Genomic DNA, 17213 nt, shown 5'->3' with positions numbered 1-17213 from the left:
GGCATGGCCGTGGGATATGGCTAGAAGTGACAGAATTTAGCACACGGGGAGGTACCTCTTCAAACTTGCTTCATGTCGGTGCATCGCCCGAGAGCTGCTCGGCGCGTGCTCGGATCTTCTTGGACATGTACTTGGGTACGAGGCTGCAAGCTTGTTGATCTGGCCGGACATATGACGGTCTCGACAGCGTGACTGCACCTGGATCTACACGCAACCTTGGTGGTCTTGACAGCTGCAAAACTCTACTCAAGTTACACCGTCGGAACGGAAGCATATTCCCTGAATCTGACATAGAAGAGTGCGTGTCATACTGCAGGAGAACACACTACTTATATCTAGATCATGTATAACCTTATGTCGTTTCCAAATAGTTACGATCGACTCGTTTCATGTTTTCTTGTTGCCAAAAAGTATGTGACTTTTCAAGCAGCGCGTGAGACTTACAAGATAGGTGAAATGGACCGATAGGAAGCAGGACGATCCAGATGCTCTTGTAAACCATGATCACTGCCAAGGGTGAGCCGTGTGTGCCCTAGGGGTCGGTGGTCCAGACGATGTTTTGAAGTGGCAGTCTATGTTACGTGAATTAGCCTTGTGCATGCAAGAACATTGAATCGAGCTTTCGGTCGCGTTGCCAGAACAACTCGTATTTACCACACCAAGTGCATTTGCGAAGACTGGTTTTGAGCTGTCACTATTATTGAGAACAGCACATTGTATCATTGCGATATGATCCGAAAGGAATAGATGAAAGTCGAGCCAGGGTGACGACCACGGCATGTGCCGCCAAGACCCGAGCACAGCCAATCACAGTCCAGTAAGCTCAAACTTCCAAAGCGCCGAACAACTCTGCCTCTCGAAACATAACACAACTTGAATCGTAAATACACGATAGGATGGAAAGAAGAAACGAGGCTTTTCAGAAAGTATGTAGCACTATGCCAATCCAAGTATACACGTCGTTCTTACCATGTGCAGCTCAAACCAATATGCATCGCTCTCAGTCAATCAACATTAGCATTTGCAGGCAACCATAAAAATGTCGACAGCATCATTCAATCTCTTGAAAGATTATCAAGAATCCTGGAAGAAATTGCGACTCGACCAGACACCTTTGATCACAAGTTAGCCGATTATGTCTTCTTTCCCATCTCACAGGTTCTCAAAGCCAGCCGGGATCTTCCTGTGCAGGCCATGGAAGCATGTTTGCGATGTCTCTCCGTTCTCATCTCCAAAGGCTGGTCGGGCAAGATCGATCCGAACCTGAGTGGCCAACTATTGATCTTCTTGACTCTCACTTGCGACACATCTGGAAAGACGGTGCCTACAGGGCTTGCCACAGACGAGCTTCGCGCGGCTGGGTTCAATTGCATGCAAGCACTCTTCGATTCTTTGAGAACGACTTCTGCGGGAAAGTCCTCTCTGGTCGCGACCGCGAATGTTCCTTCTCTAGGACATGCTGTCTCAGTGGTCCTCGAAGGTGTTGTCAGTGGAGAATCATTCCAGGTTCAACTAGCAGCAGCAGAAGCTTTACAGGCCCTGGTGGCTTGCATAGATGATCTTGAAGTACTGTCAAGCTTCTTACCGGGTATCGTTTCCTCATGGACCATGGCACTCACACCTGCTACCAAGGGCCGTCGACACTGGAGAGTCCTTGTGGCCGGCTTATACACTGTCGAGTCGCTTCTGCGATCACTTCTCAATGATAGCGTGGTCGATCAGTTGTCTTCAGCAGAAAGGAAGACAGTTGTCAAGGATCATAAACCAACAAAGCTGGACAGTAGCTGGGTGAAAGCCACGGCAGCGCAATTGAAAGTCGCAATAGCGAACATCAATAGGCTACGCACACACGAACGCCCAGAAGTACAAGAAGCTGCTCTTGACTTCAATCTAACATTGCTCTCCGAATGCAGCCATGCGTTGGAAGAATCCTGCGCTTTGGCAGCAGAAACAATCTTGCTTCTGATACAGGGAGATTCGAATGCATCCTACAGGGACAAGATTGCGAATCTGGCACAGAACAACACCAAGATCTCAGAACTTCTGTCGACGGCATTTCGTAACGAACAACTCTCGCTGGTACGAATAATGCAATCAAATGATGATCAAGCGAAAGAGCGATCGCTCGGAAAGCTCTTTGGCGCATATACAATACTCGCTGGCACTGAGGTCGACATGTCGATCATCTCAAGGATGTTGGGCACTGGTCTGAAGGACAGTGTGACGACAGTCTTACAACATTCGGTTGACCAAAAAGCAAAGACCTCCAGAGTCACACCGGTCACTATTTCAGACATGACCTTACAAACAAGTCAAAAGTCGTTGATCTTCACATCACCACTGGCAGAGTATAAGACTCAGGAGGTTATGTTGGACCATGTTGGTCAGATGCTCAAGAAGCTTAAAGCAGCTCAACCATCGTTGGGACTTGCCTCAGACCTCATGCCAGCTTTGAGAACGTCGGAGAAGACCACCCAAGTCGCCACTTTCTGGCTGATACTCCAGGACCTCCAAAACACCAACGACCAAGTTGATGGCTTTATGAACGATATGCTCGTCGGCGGACTCTACTCGAAGGATCAATCTGTGTCACTGAGAGAACAACTGTACTCGTTCTCCTTAGAAGTGCTAGAGGACGACGACACAGTGGACTGGAGACTCAAGAGTCTTGCTCTTGAAGCCGTCGCGTTACACGCACAGCGATATGGCGTTGAGTTCAAAGACGAGCTTGTGGAAGCTCTCTACCCTATTCTTCACCACCTCGGATCGGAGTCAGGGTATGTGCGAAACCACGCAATGACATGTCTGAACATTGTGGCGGATTCATGTGGTTACGCAGATGCCGGCGAGCTCATTGTGTCGAACGTTGACTACCTCGTCAATGCTGTAGCTTTGAAGCTCAACGCATTCGATGTCTCACCACAAGGACCTCAAGTTTTGCTCATGATGGTGAGGCTGGCTGGACCATCACTCTTGCCTTATCTGGAAGACACACTCGAGAGTATCTTTGCAGCGCTGGAAGACTATCACGGATACACAACTCTGGTCGAGCTTCTGTTTGCAGTTCTTCGAACGATGGCCGAAGAAGGAGTCAAGTCTCCTATGTTGTCCATCACGAATGGACAAGAGGCACCAAAGAAAGACACAAGCCGCTGGAAGCCAGCAGATCTCGCTGAGCTTGTCGGGATCATCAAAGGACTTTCTCGCAAACCAGTCGATGTCTTAGATCCTCCGACAAGCCTGCTTGACCCCGGAGACGATGCTACTCCAGAAGACCAACTCGAGGAACCAGAAGAACCCTCAGAATCCACACCCCCAGCGCCAAAAACCTACAACCTCCTCCTGAAAATCACCCAACTGACCCAACACTACCTCTCCTCCTCCTCCCCCGCCCTTCGCACTTCCCTCTTCTCTCTCATCCGCACGACCATCCCCGCCCTCGCCAAACACGAAAACTCCTTTTTACCTCTGGTAAATACGCTCTGGCCAGAAGTAACGTCCCGCCTCTTCGACTCCGAAGCATTCATCGTAGCCGGTTCTCTCAACATCATCGCTACAATGTGCGAACATGCAGGCACATTTATGCGTACGAGAATTGACTCGCTGTGGCCTGAATTACTATCTCTGCATCGCAAACTGAGCAGAGAAATCACATCAGGGATGTCGAAATCTCAACAGCAAAAACAACAAGAACAACAACAGAATACACAAGCTTTGATAACAAGGAACCTGGAACTAGGTTATGTGGACACGTCAACCAAACAACTATGGCATAGTCTTGAGGATTTGCTGGTTGTGATTGTCAAGGATGTTGAAGTTGACGCTGAGAAATTCGATGATGTGCTTAGGATGTTGGCGCCGATTGCTGGGTTGGATGAGGGAAAGAGAAGTGTGCTAGAGGAGTTTAATGGGGATGCGGTGTGGTTGGCTGAGTTTAGGACCAAGCCGAGGGAGTTGAATGTGCCGAATAGTTCGAGGTTTGCTTTTGCTCAGGCTGTTTAGGTGGAGATAGGTGCTCAAGAAGCAGAATAGAACAGTGCCTTGATACAGATGCGAGGAAGACACGAGTGAATGTGATGCGTAGACGATAAATGAAGGAGCGGTTTGGCCTTGTCGTTGTTTCCTTGATGAGTTGCGAGGTGTCAGATTGACTCTGTGCATGGGAAAGCCCGCTTTGCTTTGGCAAGTACTACCATTATCAATAGCGAAGTGGCATTGGCAGTCATAACACAAAGTCTCGCACACGGAAGGAAGAGCACGTGCAAATGGAAACAAGGACGTGTCAAGAAAGCAGAATGTGTATAAAAGGAATCTATCGGATGAAAGGTATACCAGTACCGACCCTCTCACGGTAACGTTGATAATCAGCACCAAAGAACTTGACCAAATCTTCCTCCTCGTCTGTGAACACAAAGTCAGCGAAACAATTCCGTCCAAACAACACAGAGGTAATGACATACTCTGAATCCTGTCCTTGAAGAAGAACCACAAAACAACCAAATAAGCAAAACTGCAAATCTTATTTCCAACCAAAATCTGCGTGCCGATGGCAAAGAAGAAGTATCCAAAGTAGCTGGGATGGCGGAAGTAAGAGTATAAGCCCCAAGTCACCAGCACATGATCATTCTTCTTGCTCTTTGCAGGGATGTGGTTGAAACTGACACCCGCCTGTGCCATGGCGATACTGCGGACAGTTTGTCCTCCGATTACCAACAACAAGCCCAAGCCAATTGTGTATTTATTGCTGTAGAGATCTTGCAACTCGGGGAAGAAGAGGGAGGTGACGATGATTTCGATGATGGCGGAGACGTGGGCGGTGAGGTAGGCGGCACCGTTTGAGAGGAGGAGGTAGCTGGAGACTTTGGCATTGTAAGTATTCCAGCGGGCGGTGGTGAAGAACTCGAGGAAGTGGAAGAGTGACAATGTCGCAATGAACTCTGTGAGTCGCCAGATGCGCTGGCCGGAGTAGACGAGGTAGATGGTGCCGAACAAGCCGGTCGAGAGACTTATGCCCAAACAGAAGGCGTGAAGAGAAATCGACGCGAGAGAGCGAGAGCCTCCGGGATAGATGGTAGGGTCGACGACTACAGAAGATGCGCGCGATGCTGTTGCTGGACCATTGCTGCTCCCTGTTGGCGAGATGGGAGTGGGTAGAGAGATGTTCGGGTCGCCTTGGTGTTCCATCTTTGCGTTGCTGTGTATGGACAAGATGGCAACACACACGGCGGCGCCGAATAAACAAGACCAAAGGTGGTCGAGGGACAGAGTGCCAAACTTCCGGAATGCGCATGAACAATATCAATGTCCAGGGTCTCCCCGCATCATCCCTGAATGCGTCAGCCTTGGCAGGAACCAATCACCTTGATTTCAAACTCCGACGAACAAAGACATATATACCGAACGTTGTTTTACCATCATGCCTATTTCGGAGAACAAGGCCAGATCTCTTAGGGGCGAGCTTTATCATGCATTCACTCCTGAATTGGTGGCAGAACGCCGTCGTTGTGCTCGTGCTTGCACCAAATACAACAAAGCAGGAGAAGATGAGACTATGACTAGAAGACGCCAGGTGGAGTTATGGAAAGAGTAAGCATGACATTTCAATTTTGATCCCTGTGTATTCCTTTAAGAACAAAATGCTTGGACATGGAGCTCAGACACTCGACAGCGTAGTCGGAGACACCAGACCTCTTCCTCCTCGCAAGGAAGGTAGCACAGAAGCCGATGATGAAGAGCTACTTGGCTCTGAGCCTTGGGTTGAGGCTCCCTTCCACGCCGACTATGGTACCAACGTCCGTCTCGGAGAGGGCGTCTTTATCAACTTCAATTGCACTATCATTGACACGTGTCTTGTTTCCATCGGCTCAAGAACCTTGTTGGCACCAAACGTGAGCCTGTACTCCGGCACTCACCCTCTTGATCCCGACCTGCGAAACGGAACCAACGGTCCAGAGTCTGGAAAGCCAATCACAATCGAGGAGGATGTGTGGATTGGTGGTAACGTAACCATCTGCCCTGGTGTCACCGTTGGACGTGGCAGCACTGTAGGCGCCGGGAGCGTTGTCACGAAGGTGAGTTGTACCACGTCCCACATACTCTCATTGAGAAAGACGTGTGCTGATACCTGTGCTCCAGAATGTGGCGCCATACACGGTTGTGGCAGGAAACCCAGCAAAGGTTATCAAGCAAGTGCCGAGAAATACCACTACCGAGGAGGAGAGAGCAGATATTCGAAGAATCGCGGACGCTGCTTGAGCTCAAGACGGAGAGACCGAGTTTGCAGATGCTCTAGATCGCATAAGGATCTCGTTGCTTCGCTGGCGCGGTGATAGAGAATATCTTGATAGGAACTGCAGTCGAATGGAAAAGAGATGTTTGCTGCTCCATGGGGATCAAAGGATAATCCACCTCATGGACATTGAACTCGTTGTGTGCTAGATGGAAGTTTCAGCTGTCGAGAAACATTACATGATCAGTTGTGAAACGTACCACAAGCATACTCGAAAGCGGCAAAAGTGTCACTGTTCCGGATAGTCGCCGATATGATGATTTGCACATGAGGCCAGACTTCGAACATGTCTCTCATGGTCGACACCAAAGCAGGTATGACTGCCTTGTCGTATGTCTAGAGTATAATCAGTAGCGTACCACTGGATCTTGCCGATGTGTTACTTACCACGTCAGCACCAAGCACAAGATCGCAGGAGAACGATGGGTCTTTCTCAAACATCCATGATCCTTTCAAAGCTCGACCCCACCAAAGCACTCCAATGTCCATGGCATCCTTGACATCGTTGAAGGCAGCATTTTCGTGTAGAGCCTGAACGACACCTTCGTCACCATCAGTGGCTACTACTTGAGAAGCACCAAGATGACTAGCGCACAGGATGGACAATAGCCCTGTCCCAGCACCAAGCTCAATCACTCTCTTGCCCTTTATGCTCGCGATCAATTCGGGCGTTGAGATGAGGTATGAGGAAAGATGAAGTGCCGCCTCCCAAGTACGCAAACCGGTAGTACCTGCACCCGAGATAACTGCACGATTCTCTAGTAGCTTCAATTCTGGCTCTTTATCCAGTGAGGGAGAATCTTCAGACAGAGGCGTATAGGTCACCCAGTTCCTCTGTTGAGCGGCAGTAGCATCATCCGGCATGGGGGAAAACATGAGTTCAGCCAAGGTGGACATGAGGTTGTCTGATATTTCCTGATCACATAGAAAAGACAAAGCATCAGAAAACAGGGAAGATAGGAAAGGAGACCAGAACACGCTTACATCTTCTTCTGGATCTACAATAGAGTTTTCAATCTTAGACATGAGCGGCTTCAAAATAAGGAGACGATATCTCTCTGGAGGTAGGAAGCGAGAGACATCGTCTGTTTGGAAGAGATGCTCGTATATCCATTCTTGTGCTTGGGAAGAGCGAAGTGTTTCTGAGGAAGGCCAAGCCAAATTCTGAGCGTCGAGAAGCTGCAGATATTGCCTGCGGAACAGACGAATCTGGCGCAGCGCTTCTTCTGAAAGCGATCCTTGGGTCATGATGAGTACATGTGAATGTTGTCAAACCACAGAAACTTCACTGAAGTGACGATCGAGCGCAGTATTAAAAAATAAATGCACAAAAAGTCGAAGGGAAGGAGCGGCTCGACGTCGGAGAAGCACGCTAGCAGGCCGGAGCACGGACCACGCACACAGAGGCAGGCTGGCTTGTCGAATTTGCGCGGCGTCTTTGAGGATTCTTCTTTTGCTTTGCTTGAGACGACAATTCAACTTCGACGACCATCGATCCCATCCCCATACCGCAAAAATGGCCGACGCTCAAGTTACTCTGCGCACGCGCAAGTTCATCCGCAACCCCCTGCTCGCCCGTAAGCAGATGGTCGTGTGAGTCTCTTCGCCCCCCCAACCGCTAGAGCACCGACGCAGCCGCCGCCGACCGCCAGTCTATCATGCCATGGAAACGAGGAAGAGGAGGATCATCACACCTGCACGATATTCAACATTGCGACGCAATGTGTGGAAGGATCTGTGATATGAAGAGAATTTTCACGACTCGTATCTCGTATCACATGGCAGGCAGACTGGAGGTTGACGGTGGTAGCTGAGGCAGCCGGCACAATTGATCTCCTCTATATTGAGATCCGAGTACTGACGAGGGATTCTTCCTCAATACAGTGATGTCCTCCACCCCAACCGTCCCAACGTCTCCAAGGACGAGCTCCGTCAGAAGCTCTCCGAGCTCTACAAGGCCGACAAGGACCAGGTCTCCGTCTTCGGTTTCCGCACCCAGTACGGTGGTGGCAAGTCCACTGGCTTCGCTCTCATCTACGACTCCAACGAGGCCATGAAGAAGTTCGAGCCCCACTACCGTCTGGTCCGTGTTGGCATGGCCACCAAGATCGAGAAGGCCTCCAGACAGCAGCGTACGTGGAGAGAATCCCAAACTTGTCAAGTTTCCAATACTGACCCATACCACAGGCAAGCAACGCAAGAACCGCATGAAGACCCTCACCGGTACCGCCAAGGTCAAGGGTGCCAAGACCAAGAAGGACAAATAAGCGCATCGCCTTGTTTTCCTGGAGTGGTCTGTCGTGTGTCGTTTACGCCGGATGTGGAAAAATGTTGTTTTGGCTGTGGAACATGGTATTCGCAACAACCCCAACACACATCGGCGCGCACTGTCTTCAATACCCGGCCTTCTAAAAGATACCACCACTTGTATCATGCTGCTACAGTGGTCATGGATGGGGATGAAAATGGCGTCCGGTTCTTAGCTTTTCGTAGTCTACACCCCCTACTCGAAAAGTACGATCATCAAAAAGTCCAGTCTTTGTCTCGTTTTATTCTGTCACATCATCTTTCGTGTTCCTTGTAGTTTACAGTATACTTGAACTCGTAAACAATTCAGCCTTCCTTGACCTCAGAATAACTTTCACGATATACTATGTTGCTTCTTTCAAACTAACCTACACCTCCTTCGGAATCATACATCTATGGTCTCTTGATCTTGTACAACTGTAAGTTTAACACGTCCTCGACGCTCACAAATATCAAATGCCATCATTGAACAAGACGTTACCAGTCTGATTCAAAAAGTTCGTTTCACCATCACAACCTCTCTAGAGTGTTTTCGTCCAGTTTGTTCTCGACTTTGGATATAGATTGACATTTGTCCAATCATGCATTGTTTATTGCACGACCCCCTATTCGTATTAAGAGATGTTTCACTTTGAGATGGATATCGAGATTCGAGTGATGGGTGATCATAATCATTAGGGATGTCATTTCTTGTGCTTGGGTTTATGCTAGTGTCTCCATCAAGGAGCAATGGTGGGTGCAGATGTGGTCGTAGAAGGCCCAGGTGCAGCTACAGCAATAGGAGCAACATGAGCCACAGGAGCAACAGCGGCCATAGGAGCAGCAACTGATGCCCCGACTGGCGCAGCAACAGGAGCAACACCCTCCTTCCCACCCTCCTCACTCTTAACTTCCTTCTCCTTCACCACCTCCTTCCTAACAACCCGTCCAGTAACAAAACACTCCGGCACACCTCTAGCCACTCTCCCCATGACACCCTCTCCCAAAATGCCCATCCAGCAATCCCACCCTTGCCCTCCCCATCTACATCCTCCAGCACTAACCCTTTGAAGCGCTTTATAAGCCTCCAACCCCTGATACGCAATCCCCGTCTTTGGATCTCTGAATTTCGCCGGTTTTGCAGTAATCGCACAAACAGGTTTTGGAGGCGGGGGAGGTAAGAACTCCTTCTTCTTTGCGGACTTGGAGGTGAGATATTTGGCTTCTTGGGGGGTGAGGTGGGGTAGAGCGTCAGGGATGAAGACGCTGGAGAGGAGAGTCGAAGTTGCGGTTGACCTTTTGCTTGATGGGGCGGGAGGAGGGAGGATGGAGGGATCGAGTTCGGGGAAGGCTTCGAGGATTACTAGAGAGCGTTGGGCTTGTTCGCGAATTAGAGGGATGGGTGGCGGTTGTGGTGTGGTGGTCTCTGGTTGTTGGGCTTGTGGGTATATGTCGAATGGTGTTGGTTGTGATGGGGTGTCTGCTGGTTGTACCGAAGGAGCCTGAGGGAGAGGAGCTTGGGGATGATCGGTGATCGTTGTTTGTTGAGATTGCTCAGGCACAGGTGTTTGCTGAGGTTGTGTCTGAACAGGCGCTGTCTCTGCTGTTTGTGTTTGAGTAGCAGGTACCGGAGTAGGGGTTTGTAATGATGGATCATTCTTCTTCTGTGCAGTAGCCTCTGGTGATTGAGAAGCCCAGTAGTGGATGCCATCCAAGAACGACGGTGACTTTTGGTCAGGAGCGGGAGTAGGCTGCGCCGTGTTTGGCTCAGATACTTTCTCCTCAGGCGCCTTGTCCCCAGAAGGCCTTCCCTCAGCAACCTTTTCCTCAGCAGACTTCTGCTCGCCTTGTGGTTCCACTGGTTTCTCAGCACCTCCTACTGCATCCGGCAATGTCTCCTCAGTCGTCTCGATCGTGTTCTTCGGAGACATCGCCTGCTCCTTTTCCAAGGCCAAGACTTCATCCGTTGGTTGTTCTGGCCGTGGAATAGTCGTCGCTTCAGATGTTGCGTCTACCATGACCGTATCTTCGGTATGTTCGGCGTCTGCTGGCACATGTACCGGCTTGTCTCCTTGTGCGTCTGATTGAGTTGGCGTCTTGTCGGCATCGGTGGTAGGAGGTTGTGAAGGTGTGTCCGTGGATACGACTTCTGCGGCAGGCTTCGGTTTGCTTTCAACGACAGGTTCGATCCTAGGCTGATGGACGCGCTTGACCTTGATTTTTTCCCCTTCCCAGACGACCGAACCACTCCAGTACCTGAAGACGGGACCTTCCAGTTGTCTGTCTCTCAAGGCTTCCAGTCTCCTTTGTTGAGCGATTTGGCGCTCTTCCTCGGCCTTCTCCCAGCGATTGAGTGTCCTGCTGTTTTCTTTCTCCACCTTAAGAGCTCTCTTCATACGGTCCTCCTGAGTGAGGGCAGGAACGGCAGCAGCGGCCTTCTTCTCGGCAGCGATCTTCATAAGCTCGTGAGCCTTCTCTGAGCGCTTCTGACTCTCCTTCAGCTTTGCCTCTGTCTGTTCCTTGTTCGCGACGGTCTGGCGACGTCTGGATTGACGTGTTGGCGCATCGTCGAGTGTTGGAAGCCAGGATATGCGTTCGGACTTCTTGCGCGGACGGGGCGCGAGTAGCGAGTTTGTAGCAGCAAGTCTTTGGCGTTTCATGAGAGGATTGAGTGGCATGTTGGCAAAGTCGTTGGCCTTGCGCTTCTTCTTGCGTGCCTCTGCGCGTTCGGCCTTCTGTAGCTCTTTCTCTCCCTGTAGTTCCTCATCCTGGCCGTCGCGTGGTGGACCGTCGTCGTCCGAATCATCACTGGATCCAAAGGCGACATCTTCGGTGTCTGATAGTTGGTAGTCCAGTTGATCGGTTTCGTCTTCGGCTAGTAGGTCATTTCGTACGTCTTCGTCTTCGAGATGTTGCATGAGAAACTGCATGCGGTTTCCCGCCGTCGCTCTTTTGGCGCGGCCATGGACCAGCAGCTCCTCAGAAGGAGCTTCATTTTCCGGTTCTTGCGACATGGCAGAATGGTAATTGCGATGTCGACATGGAAGGAGCATCGAAACATTGTCAGGGCACATGTGTTCAAGCGTCCGTGCATCCCCGCCATCATGGTCAAAGGATTCTTTTTTTTGTTGCCCAATCTTCGTCACTTTCCATACAAGACAACAGACTGTCAAAATGCCTCCTCGCAAGTTGTGAGTATCTGACGTGCGAGAAACGCCTCGGTCAACTTCTAACACTTTCATAGCGACAAGAAGAATGCGACCACGTTCGCCCTGGTCCACCGTGCCCAAAACGACCCTCTCATCAACGATGCCGACGCTCCGAACATGGTCTTCGCCGAATTGAGAGGCCCCCAGTATGCAAAGAACAGACGCAAGATCAAGGAGCGTGGCGACCTGGAAGATGAGTTCGGAACAGAATACAAGCCCAACGAGGGCGAGGCCGCCGAGCACGGCGTTTACTTCGACGATACCCAGTACGATTACATGCAACATTTGCGCGACCTGGGCTCTGGAGGTGGTGCGGCCACTTGGGTCGAAGCTCCCTCAGCCAAGAACAAGAATAAGGGAAAGATGAGCCTGGAAGACGCCCTTCGCGGCATGGACGTCAAGGACGACGACTTGCAGAGTTACGGAGGAGAGAGTGTCGCTTCATCAAGAAGTCTGATGCCCGATGACATGCTGCCCAGCGACTTTGTCCGCAAGACCACCTACCAGGACATGCAAAACGTACCCGATGCTATTGCTGGCTTCCAGCCCGACATGGACCCTCGCCTGCGTGAAGCCCTCGAGGCCCTGGAGGACGAGGCTTACGTTGATGATGAGGACGACTTCTTCGGCGAACTCACAGGCGACGCTGAGGAGCTCGACCGTGATGACTTTGAGGATCTCCAATTCGATGAGGAAGAGGGCAACGCTTATGTCGACGACGACGATGAAGGCTGGCAATCAGACGACACTATCAAGGCTGGAGAAGGAAAGGGCGAGAACCTACCACCACCTGCAGACACCGCCGCTCCTCCACCATCAGATCCGAGCGAGGGTGCCTGGATGGAAGAGTTCACCAAGTTCAAGCAAGACGTCAAGGCTGCCAAAGCCCTGCCTAAGAAGCCTGTTCAGGCAGCTCCTTCAGAAATACAATCTGTCAACACCGGTCTATCTTCTCTGGCATCAGGTCGCCGCAAGAAGCGCAAGGGTGCTATGACCTCAACCTCTGGCTACTCCATGTCCTCTTCCGCTCTCGTTCGCACAGACGCTCAAAGTCTGCTAGACCAGAGATTCGACAAGATCGAAGAAGCTTACGCCGAAGACGACTTTGACGATTACGGTTCCCAATTCGATGATGCAGAGTCCATGGCTTCTGGCATGACTGGAATGTCTCACGCTTCAGCCATCAGCTCTTACTCACGAGCCACCGATTCAGAAGCACCCAACCTCGTCCGCACCGATTTCGACAGTATCATGGACGGTTTCCTTGCTGGTCACTCTCGCGCCGGCAACCGTGGTCGTCACATCAAGAAGTCAGGATTCCAGACTGGTATGGAGCAGCTTGATGAGATCCGCTTCGGACTGGGTCCTGCTCGTCTAGGCAAGTCTGCTCGTGCTCAAAGCAATCGTCATCAATAGTCGGCTCTGCACAACTTGATCTTGTTACTTGTTAGCGTGGCGTTTGGGAAAAGGTATGGACCACAAAAAGGGACCATAAGCGTAGCATCATCTATATCACGATACAACATGTCAATTCAATTGTCTAGAAGCTACAGATTGAGCCTTAGAACGAATGAGGAGTGCGTAAACAGATTCCGAACTTACCAACCCGCGGGAGAGCTATCTGATCTGGGAGTGGCTGCTCGTTCCACATGGAAAATTTGCAAAATCATGAAGGCTGCTGACGAAACATGCTTCGCATCAGCCCCTTTAGCTCAGTTGGTAGAGCGCGGCACTAGTAATGCCGAGGTCGCCGGTTCGACTCCGTCAGGGGGCACTGATCTTTTGCCCTCCAGCCCTGCCCTTTTGCCTGGCCGAACGGAGATGACATACCGGACGACCAGCCCGACAGCCATCAAGAGATAGAGTTCAGAACCAAGACCAAGCTTGACCTTATCGTCCAACATCGTGATAGCAGTTGAGGTGGCTAGTGCCATGTAACGACCTCATTCTCCATGTGATGCTTTGACGGCGGGGAAGTTTGCTGTATTGTTGTACGGCCGATTCTTTTGGTCAGACCACCAGTAGCAATTTGTGTTGGGAGAGGCGGTTCTTTGTGCTCTTTCTTGCGAACGCGCAATGATCTGTGAATTTGGAGGACCAGAACCTCCAATGTATCCCAGTACCTGGGACAGAGTTTCAATCGTGTGAAGCTTTTGCTGACAGCCGCAAGGAGGTACCGCAGGGTTCTACCTTCTGCTATCCGGATGTAATGGCAGAATAATGACCAGGACTCGAGCCAGGTTTGGTCTGTGATCGTCAGCATTCTCCGCATGTTTCTTTGGGGGAACCGGAGTGCAGTGGAGATAACCGTTGTCAATGAAGTCCGTGCTCTGACTTGCTTGCATGTTGCATATCCAGCACCAGCCTTTTCCCTCTCCGCCGGGATCTCACCTGGAAAAGTTACAGCCACAACTTGGAAGACTTGGATGCGGTTATGCGCGGCCGGTAGATCCTAGCAACACGCCCAGCGACGATTCGCTGGCATCGGGTGGACAAGATCCGCCCGTGCAGTCGTGCCGCTCTTTTGGTCCAAATCCAACCACCTTCTTTGAGACAGTTGTGGAGTTGAAGAGAGCAAGTCTTGAATCCGGCGAGCGGCAAGAACTCTATCTAAGCCAAACAGGCAGTCCGGCGCTCATCGCTCTGCATGCTTACTCGACCTTAGAGTTCTCGCATGCATTCATCTACACGTATGCCCGCGGGTCTCGTCCTGCTTGATTCGATCTCATGAATGCAGGCATATCGCCTTTACGATATATAGGTAACGCGAGCGTCCGCTGTCTTTGCATCGTTTCGCGACGAGGCAGGCTCCTTTGCTACCCCTCTATCAATTGTCTCTCAAACTACCACATATTCAGCTTAGAGTTTCTAGAGCGCCATGGTTTAGTTCCTTGTCACCATCCCGAAACAAAAGCATGATACTCGACGACAGTGATCATATTTATCCTCGCCGTGCCCAGAACGAGTGATTTCCTCGTTGTTGCGTGTTTCCTGCATAGCCTGCCCCTCTTCTGCGCATGCCATTTTCGAAACAGTGAAGGAAGAAGCGGCTGAGAAAGCAAAACGTCAGCACGAACTGCCTAACCAAAATCGAAGTGCTGAGTTTCTCAGTCGCAGCTTCCTCCTGTTGCGACAATGGATCCTTCCAGTGTCTCAAATTCAACATTGTGTACGTGGAACTGTATCTACCACTCCCATGTTCGACCATCGCTAACCAAGCATCACAGCGAATCGAATCGACAATGTACTGCCTCTTGCTCCGGTCCTCACGCCTGCATTCGGCGTCGCTGGTGCCATCCTTATCATCACTGGATCAGCATTCTGCTTCGTTGGCAAAAACAGCCAATCGTTCGTTTGTTCACCACTTGACCATTGTTTGCTTGCTAATCAATGATTGCAGACTATATGGTTTACTGAGTTGGACCTACTCTTTCGGTCTTGGTGTAACCGTATGCATTCTGCCTTTCTGGTACCACCGCCAGCGCTGACTTGGCAACAGGTGCTTGTCCTCGAGACCGCGAATCTGCCGGTGTCCCATGGAATTCAGGGCGCATATCTAGTGGCTATCGTCTTGCCAGCTCTCATCCTCGGTGCTGTCGTCTCACTGCTTTCCGCTGACAGTGCCGAATGGTTCGGCGGATTTATAGGAGGGTTCTGCATCGCTATGTGGTTCGAATTGCTACGATCTGGAGGCCTCATACAATCTCAGCTGGTCGCGATATGGATTGTGCTCGCCTCTCTCGTTGGTTGCGCATGCACATTCGGGGCCACATTCGGGGCAAAAAAAAGTTGGCCTCATGCCGTATCTTCAGCATTTGCTGGAGCAACCGCAATTGTGCTAGGTGTAGATTGTTTCAGTCGTGCTGGTTTGAAGGAGTTTTGGGTGTACACCTGGCGTGAGTCGGTCTTCGAATACACATGAGTTGATACTGAACTGTACAGGCTTCAGGAACGATGATATCTTTTCCTATCCTACCACCGACTATCCCCTGACCAGAGGCATCAAGGCGGAGCTAGGTTGTCTAATGGTCTTGTTTGTTTTTGGTCTCATATCTCAGTACAAGCTCTACACTCCGTCATCCATCAAAAAGATATTGCCAGAGCGTCTACACGGCAGACGAGGTAGTGATATTGAAGCTCCGAACGAGATGTATGACATGGGCACTCGCAGCTGCGTTGAAGTACCTCAAGGGGAGAAGAAGACTCCAAATGTCGAACAGACACAGGTTTACCCAGACTCTCCACGACAGGCTGGCCACCGAAGGTCTCATGGCGCGGCAAACTGCATACGGAACAGACCAGACTCTGATGCTCGGACGCTGGTGGCGACAAATGATGAACAACACCACGATGACGAGATCTCTCCTGTTGAAGTCCCCGCAGACAACACAGAATCAAATTCGGCTTTATTCTACATCCGCACTTTGCGTCCAACCTCGCATCCCCCTCGACCTATTATTCCACACTCAGATGACGGGCTTGAATCTGAACCATCCTCAGATGGAATCGCTCTGGTTCCATTCAACTCGACCAGAACTTCATTGCCTTTTCTCTCGGATAGGGTTAGTTCCACAGCCTTGTCTCGTATGCTGCAGGATACAGAAGACAGCGAAGGACATGGGAAAATCAATGCTCTTACCACACCCAAAGAGTTCCAACTGGACTTGTTTTCGTGGGAGCAGACTTCTGGAGACGACGATGGCGATAGAAAATCCGCTCAGGAATCGATTCAACACTCCGATCACGAGTCTGATTCAAAGCCACGTGTCCAACGAGAAGGCACGAACGAGCAACGTCAAGAGTCAGAGAGTGTATTGCAGAGTCCAAAATTGCCGGAGGCTAAATCTCGAGGCCGCAAAAGCAGTGGTAGCCATGTCCGCAAACTTTCTGAGATGGAAGATGAGAGGAAAAAAGAAGTCATGGAAAGAACAAACGAGTGGTGTAAGACAGTGGTTCCGGTAGAGCCAGAGTTGAGAGCTTCATCCGCAGATGAAGACACCCCAAGCCTTTGGTCAGGCTTCGAGGGCACGCACACAACAGACAGCATCGTTGATTTGACGGCTGGTAAGGGTCCAACAGCACCGCGGCTACCAGAATCTGCTCTCGTACGAGCAAGTCCCCTTAAGCAGAAGAAGCGCAGATCTAGACGCGTCTCAGTCGTCGAAGGAAAGACCGCCATACTACCTGCACCAGTCATATCAGCACGCGTACATGAGCGTAATTTATCCCTTCCGCTGCTCAATACCGCTGCCAACCTTCTGGACCATCGGGAGAAGACGTTAGGACAAAGAAGGAAGCATAAATCGTACACGCATGAGTTGGCGGTAGACGGTTCCGCAGGCCATGTCGCCATGAAGAACTTCCACAGTGTCGGATGGGCTCCTCCTGAAGAGGATGACATGACACTGGCGGAAAGGCGAGCAAGCCTT

General features: G+C 50.7%; 8 protein-coding genes across 8 annotated transcripts; 5 read left to right on the top strand and 3 right to left on the bottom strand.

Annotated features, from left to right (window-relative positions):
* Positions 1–872: 872 nt before the first annotated feature.
* On the top strand, positions 873–4111 carry M438DRAFT_361179 (ARM repeat-containing protein). Its single transcript, XM_029907489.1, has 2 exons — positions 873–926; positions 979–4111. The coding sequence occupies exons 1-2, from the start codon at positions 897–899 to the stop codon at positions 4000–4002; spliced, it is 3054 nt and encodes a 1017-aa protein (XP_029765911.1). The 5' UTR covers positions 873–896; the 3' UTR covers positions 4003–4111.
* A 164-nt stretch (positions 4112–4275) lies between these two features.
* M438DRAFT_287341 (prenyl cysteine carboxyl methyltransferas-like protein Ste14) lies at positions 4276–5275 on the bottom strand. The gene is made up of 2 exons (XM_029901619.1): positions 4461–5275; positions 4276–4401 (listed from the first exon to the last, which is right to left on the bottom strand). The coding sequence occupies exons 1-2, from the start codon at positions 5182–5184 to the stop codon at positions 4313–4315; spliced, it is 813 nt and encodes a 270-aa protein (XP_029765910.1). The 5' UTR covers positions 5185–5275; the 3' UTR covers positions 4276–4312.
* Positions 5276–5416: 141 nt separating this feature from the next.
* M438DRAFT_264094 (trimeric LpxA-like protein) lies at positions 5417–6329 on the top strand (the record flags this gene model as incomplete). Its single annotated transcript, XM_029899925.1, has 2 exons — positions 5417–5586; positions 5669–6329. The coding sequence occupies 2 exons, from the start codon at positions 5417–5419 to the stop codon at positions 6327–6329; spliced, it is 831 nt and encodes a 276-aa protein (XP_029765909.1).
* Positions 5956–7592, bottom strand: M438DRAFT_341454 (uncharacterized protein). The gene is made up of 4 exons (XM_029904511.1): positions 7274–7592; positions 6677–7204; positions 6490–6625; positions 5956–6434 (listed from the first exon to the last, which is right to left on the bottom strand). The coding sequence occupies exons 1-4, from the start codon at positions 7535–7537 to the stop codon at positions 6289–6291; spliced, it is 1074 nt and encodes a 357-aa protein (XP_029765908.1). The 5' UTR covers positions 7538–7592; the 3' UTR covers positions 5956–6288.
* Positions 7593–7766: 174 nt separating this feature from the next.
* On the top strand, positions 7767–8836 carry M438DRAFT_341451 (uncharacterized protein). The gene is made up of 3 exons (XM_029904510.1): positions 7767–7882; positions 8174–8421; positions 8477–8836. Exons 1-3 carry the CDS (start codon positions 7806–7808, stop codon positions 8554–8556), a joined length of 405 nt encoding a protein of 134 aa, XP_029765907.1. The 5' UTR covers positions 7767–7805; the 3' UTR covers positions 8557–8836.
* Positions 8837–9247: 411 nt separating this feature from the next.
* Positions 9248–11608, bottom strand: M438DRAFT_393602 (YL1-domain-containing protein). The gene is made up of 2 exons (XM_029909117.1): positions 10456–11608; positions 9248–10413 (listed from the first exon to the last, which is right to left on the bottom strand). The coding sequence occupies exons 1-2, from the start codon at positions 11587–11589 to the stop codon at positions 9316–9318; spliced, it is 2232 nt and encodes a 743-aa protein (XP_029765906.1). The 5' UTR covers positions 11590–11608; the 3' UTR covers positions 9248–9315.
* A 128-nt stretch (positions 11609–11736) lies between these two features.
* Positions 11737–13365, top strand: M438DRAFT_287330 (Low temperature viability protein). Its single transcript, XM_029901618.1, has 2 exons — positions 11737–11766; positions 11820–13365. The coding sequence occupies exons 1-2, from the start codon at positions 11750–11752 to the stop codon at positions 13198–13200; spliced, it is 1398 nt and encodes a 465-aa protein (XP_029765905.1). The 5' UTR covers positions 11737–11749; the 3' UTR covers positions 13201–13365.
* A 1666-nt stretch (positions 13366–15031) lies between these two features.
* On the top strand, positions 15032–15797 carry M438DRAFT_239082 (uncharacterized protein; the record flags this gene model as incomplete). Its single annotated transcript, XM_029899502.1, has 3 exons — positions 15032–15158; positions 15267–15684; positions 15734–15797. Coding segments are annotated over 3 exons (609 nt in total), but the record flags the coding sequence as incomplete, so codon positions are not given.
* Between the last annotated feature and the right edge of the window lie 1416 nt (positions 15798–17213).

Source organism: Aureobasidium pullulans, assembly GCF_000721785.1.
Source record: "Aureobasidium pullulans EXF-150 unplaced genomic scaffold scaffold_1, whole genome shotgun sequence".
NCBI classification, from domain to species: Eukaryota; Fungi; Ascomycota; class Dothideomycetes; order Dothideales; family Saccotheciaceae; genus Aureobasidium; species Aureobasidium pullulans.
This window is presented reverse-complemented; position numbering and strand designations above follow the sequence as displayed.

What these genes read in the sequence shown, in the direction of transcription:
- M438DRAFT_341451 (XM_029904510.1), top strand. Translation starts at nt 7,806, where the DNA reads ATGGCCGACGCTCAAGTTACTCTGCGCACGCGCAAGTTCATCCGCAAC. An exon ending in GCCCGTAAGCAGATGGTCGT is followed by an intron (nt 7,883 to 8,173) that starts GTGAGTCTCTTC and finishes TCCTCAATACAG; the next exon opens with TGATGTCCTCCACCCCAACC. An exon ending in GAAGGCCTCCAGACAGCAGC is followed by an intron (nt 8,422 to 8,476) that starts GTACGTGGAGAG and finishes CCCATACCACAG; the next exon opens with GCAAGCAACGCAAGAACCGC.
- M438DRAFT_341454 (XM_029904511.1), bottom strand. Translation starts at nt 7,537, where the DNA reads ATGACCCAAGGATCGCTTTCAGAAGAAGCGCTGCGCCAGATTCGTCTG. An exon ending in TTGTAGATCCAGAAGAAGAT is followed by an intron (nt 7,205 to 7,273) that starts GTAAGCGTGTTC and finishes CTATGTGATCAG; the next exon opens with GAAATATCAGACAACCTCAT. An exon ending in CGCTTTCGAGTATGCTTGTG is followed by an intron (nt 6,435 to 6,489) that starts GTACGTTTCACA and finishes ACTTCCATCTAG; the next exon opens with CACACAACGAGTTCAATGTC.
- M438DRAFT_393602 (XM_029909117.1), bottom strand. Translation starts at nt 11,589, where the DNA reads ATGTCGCAAGAACCGGAAAATGAAGCTCCTTCTGAGGAGCTGCTGGTC. An exon ending in AGGAGACATTGCCGGATGCA is followed by an intron (nt 10,414 to 10,455) that starts GTAGGAGGTGCT and finishes CAAGGCGAGCAG; the next exon opens with AAGTCTGCTGAGGAAAAGGT.
- M438DRAFT_361179 (XM_029907489.1), top strand. Translation starts at nt 897, where the DNA reads ATGGAAAGAAGAAACGAGGCTTTTCAGAAA. An exon ending in GAAACGAGGCTTTTCAGAAA is followed by an intron (nt 927 to 978) that starts GTATGTAGCACT and finishes TACCATGTGCAG; the next exon opens with CTCAAACCAATATGCATCGC.
- M438DRAFT_287341 (XM_029901619.1), bottom strand. Translation starts at nt 5,184, where the DNA reads ATGGAACACCAAGGCGACCCGAACATCTCTCTACCCACTCCCATCTCG. An exon ending in CTTCAAGGACAGGATTCAGA is followed by an intron (nt 4,402 to 4,460) that starts GTATGTCATTAC and finishes TTGTGTTCACAG; the next exon opens with ACGAGGAGGAAGATTTGGTC.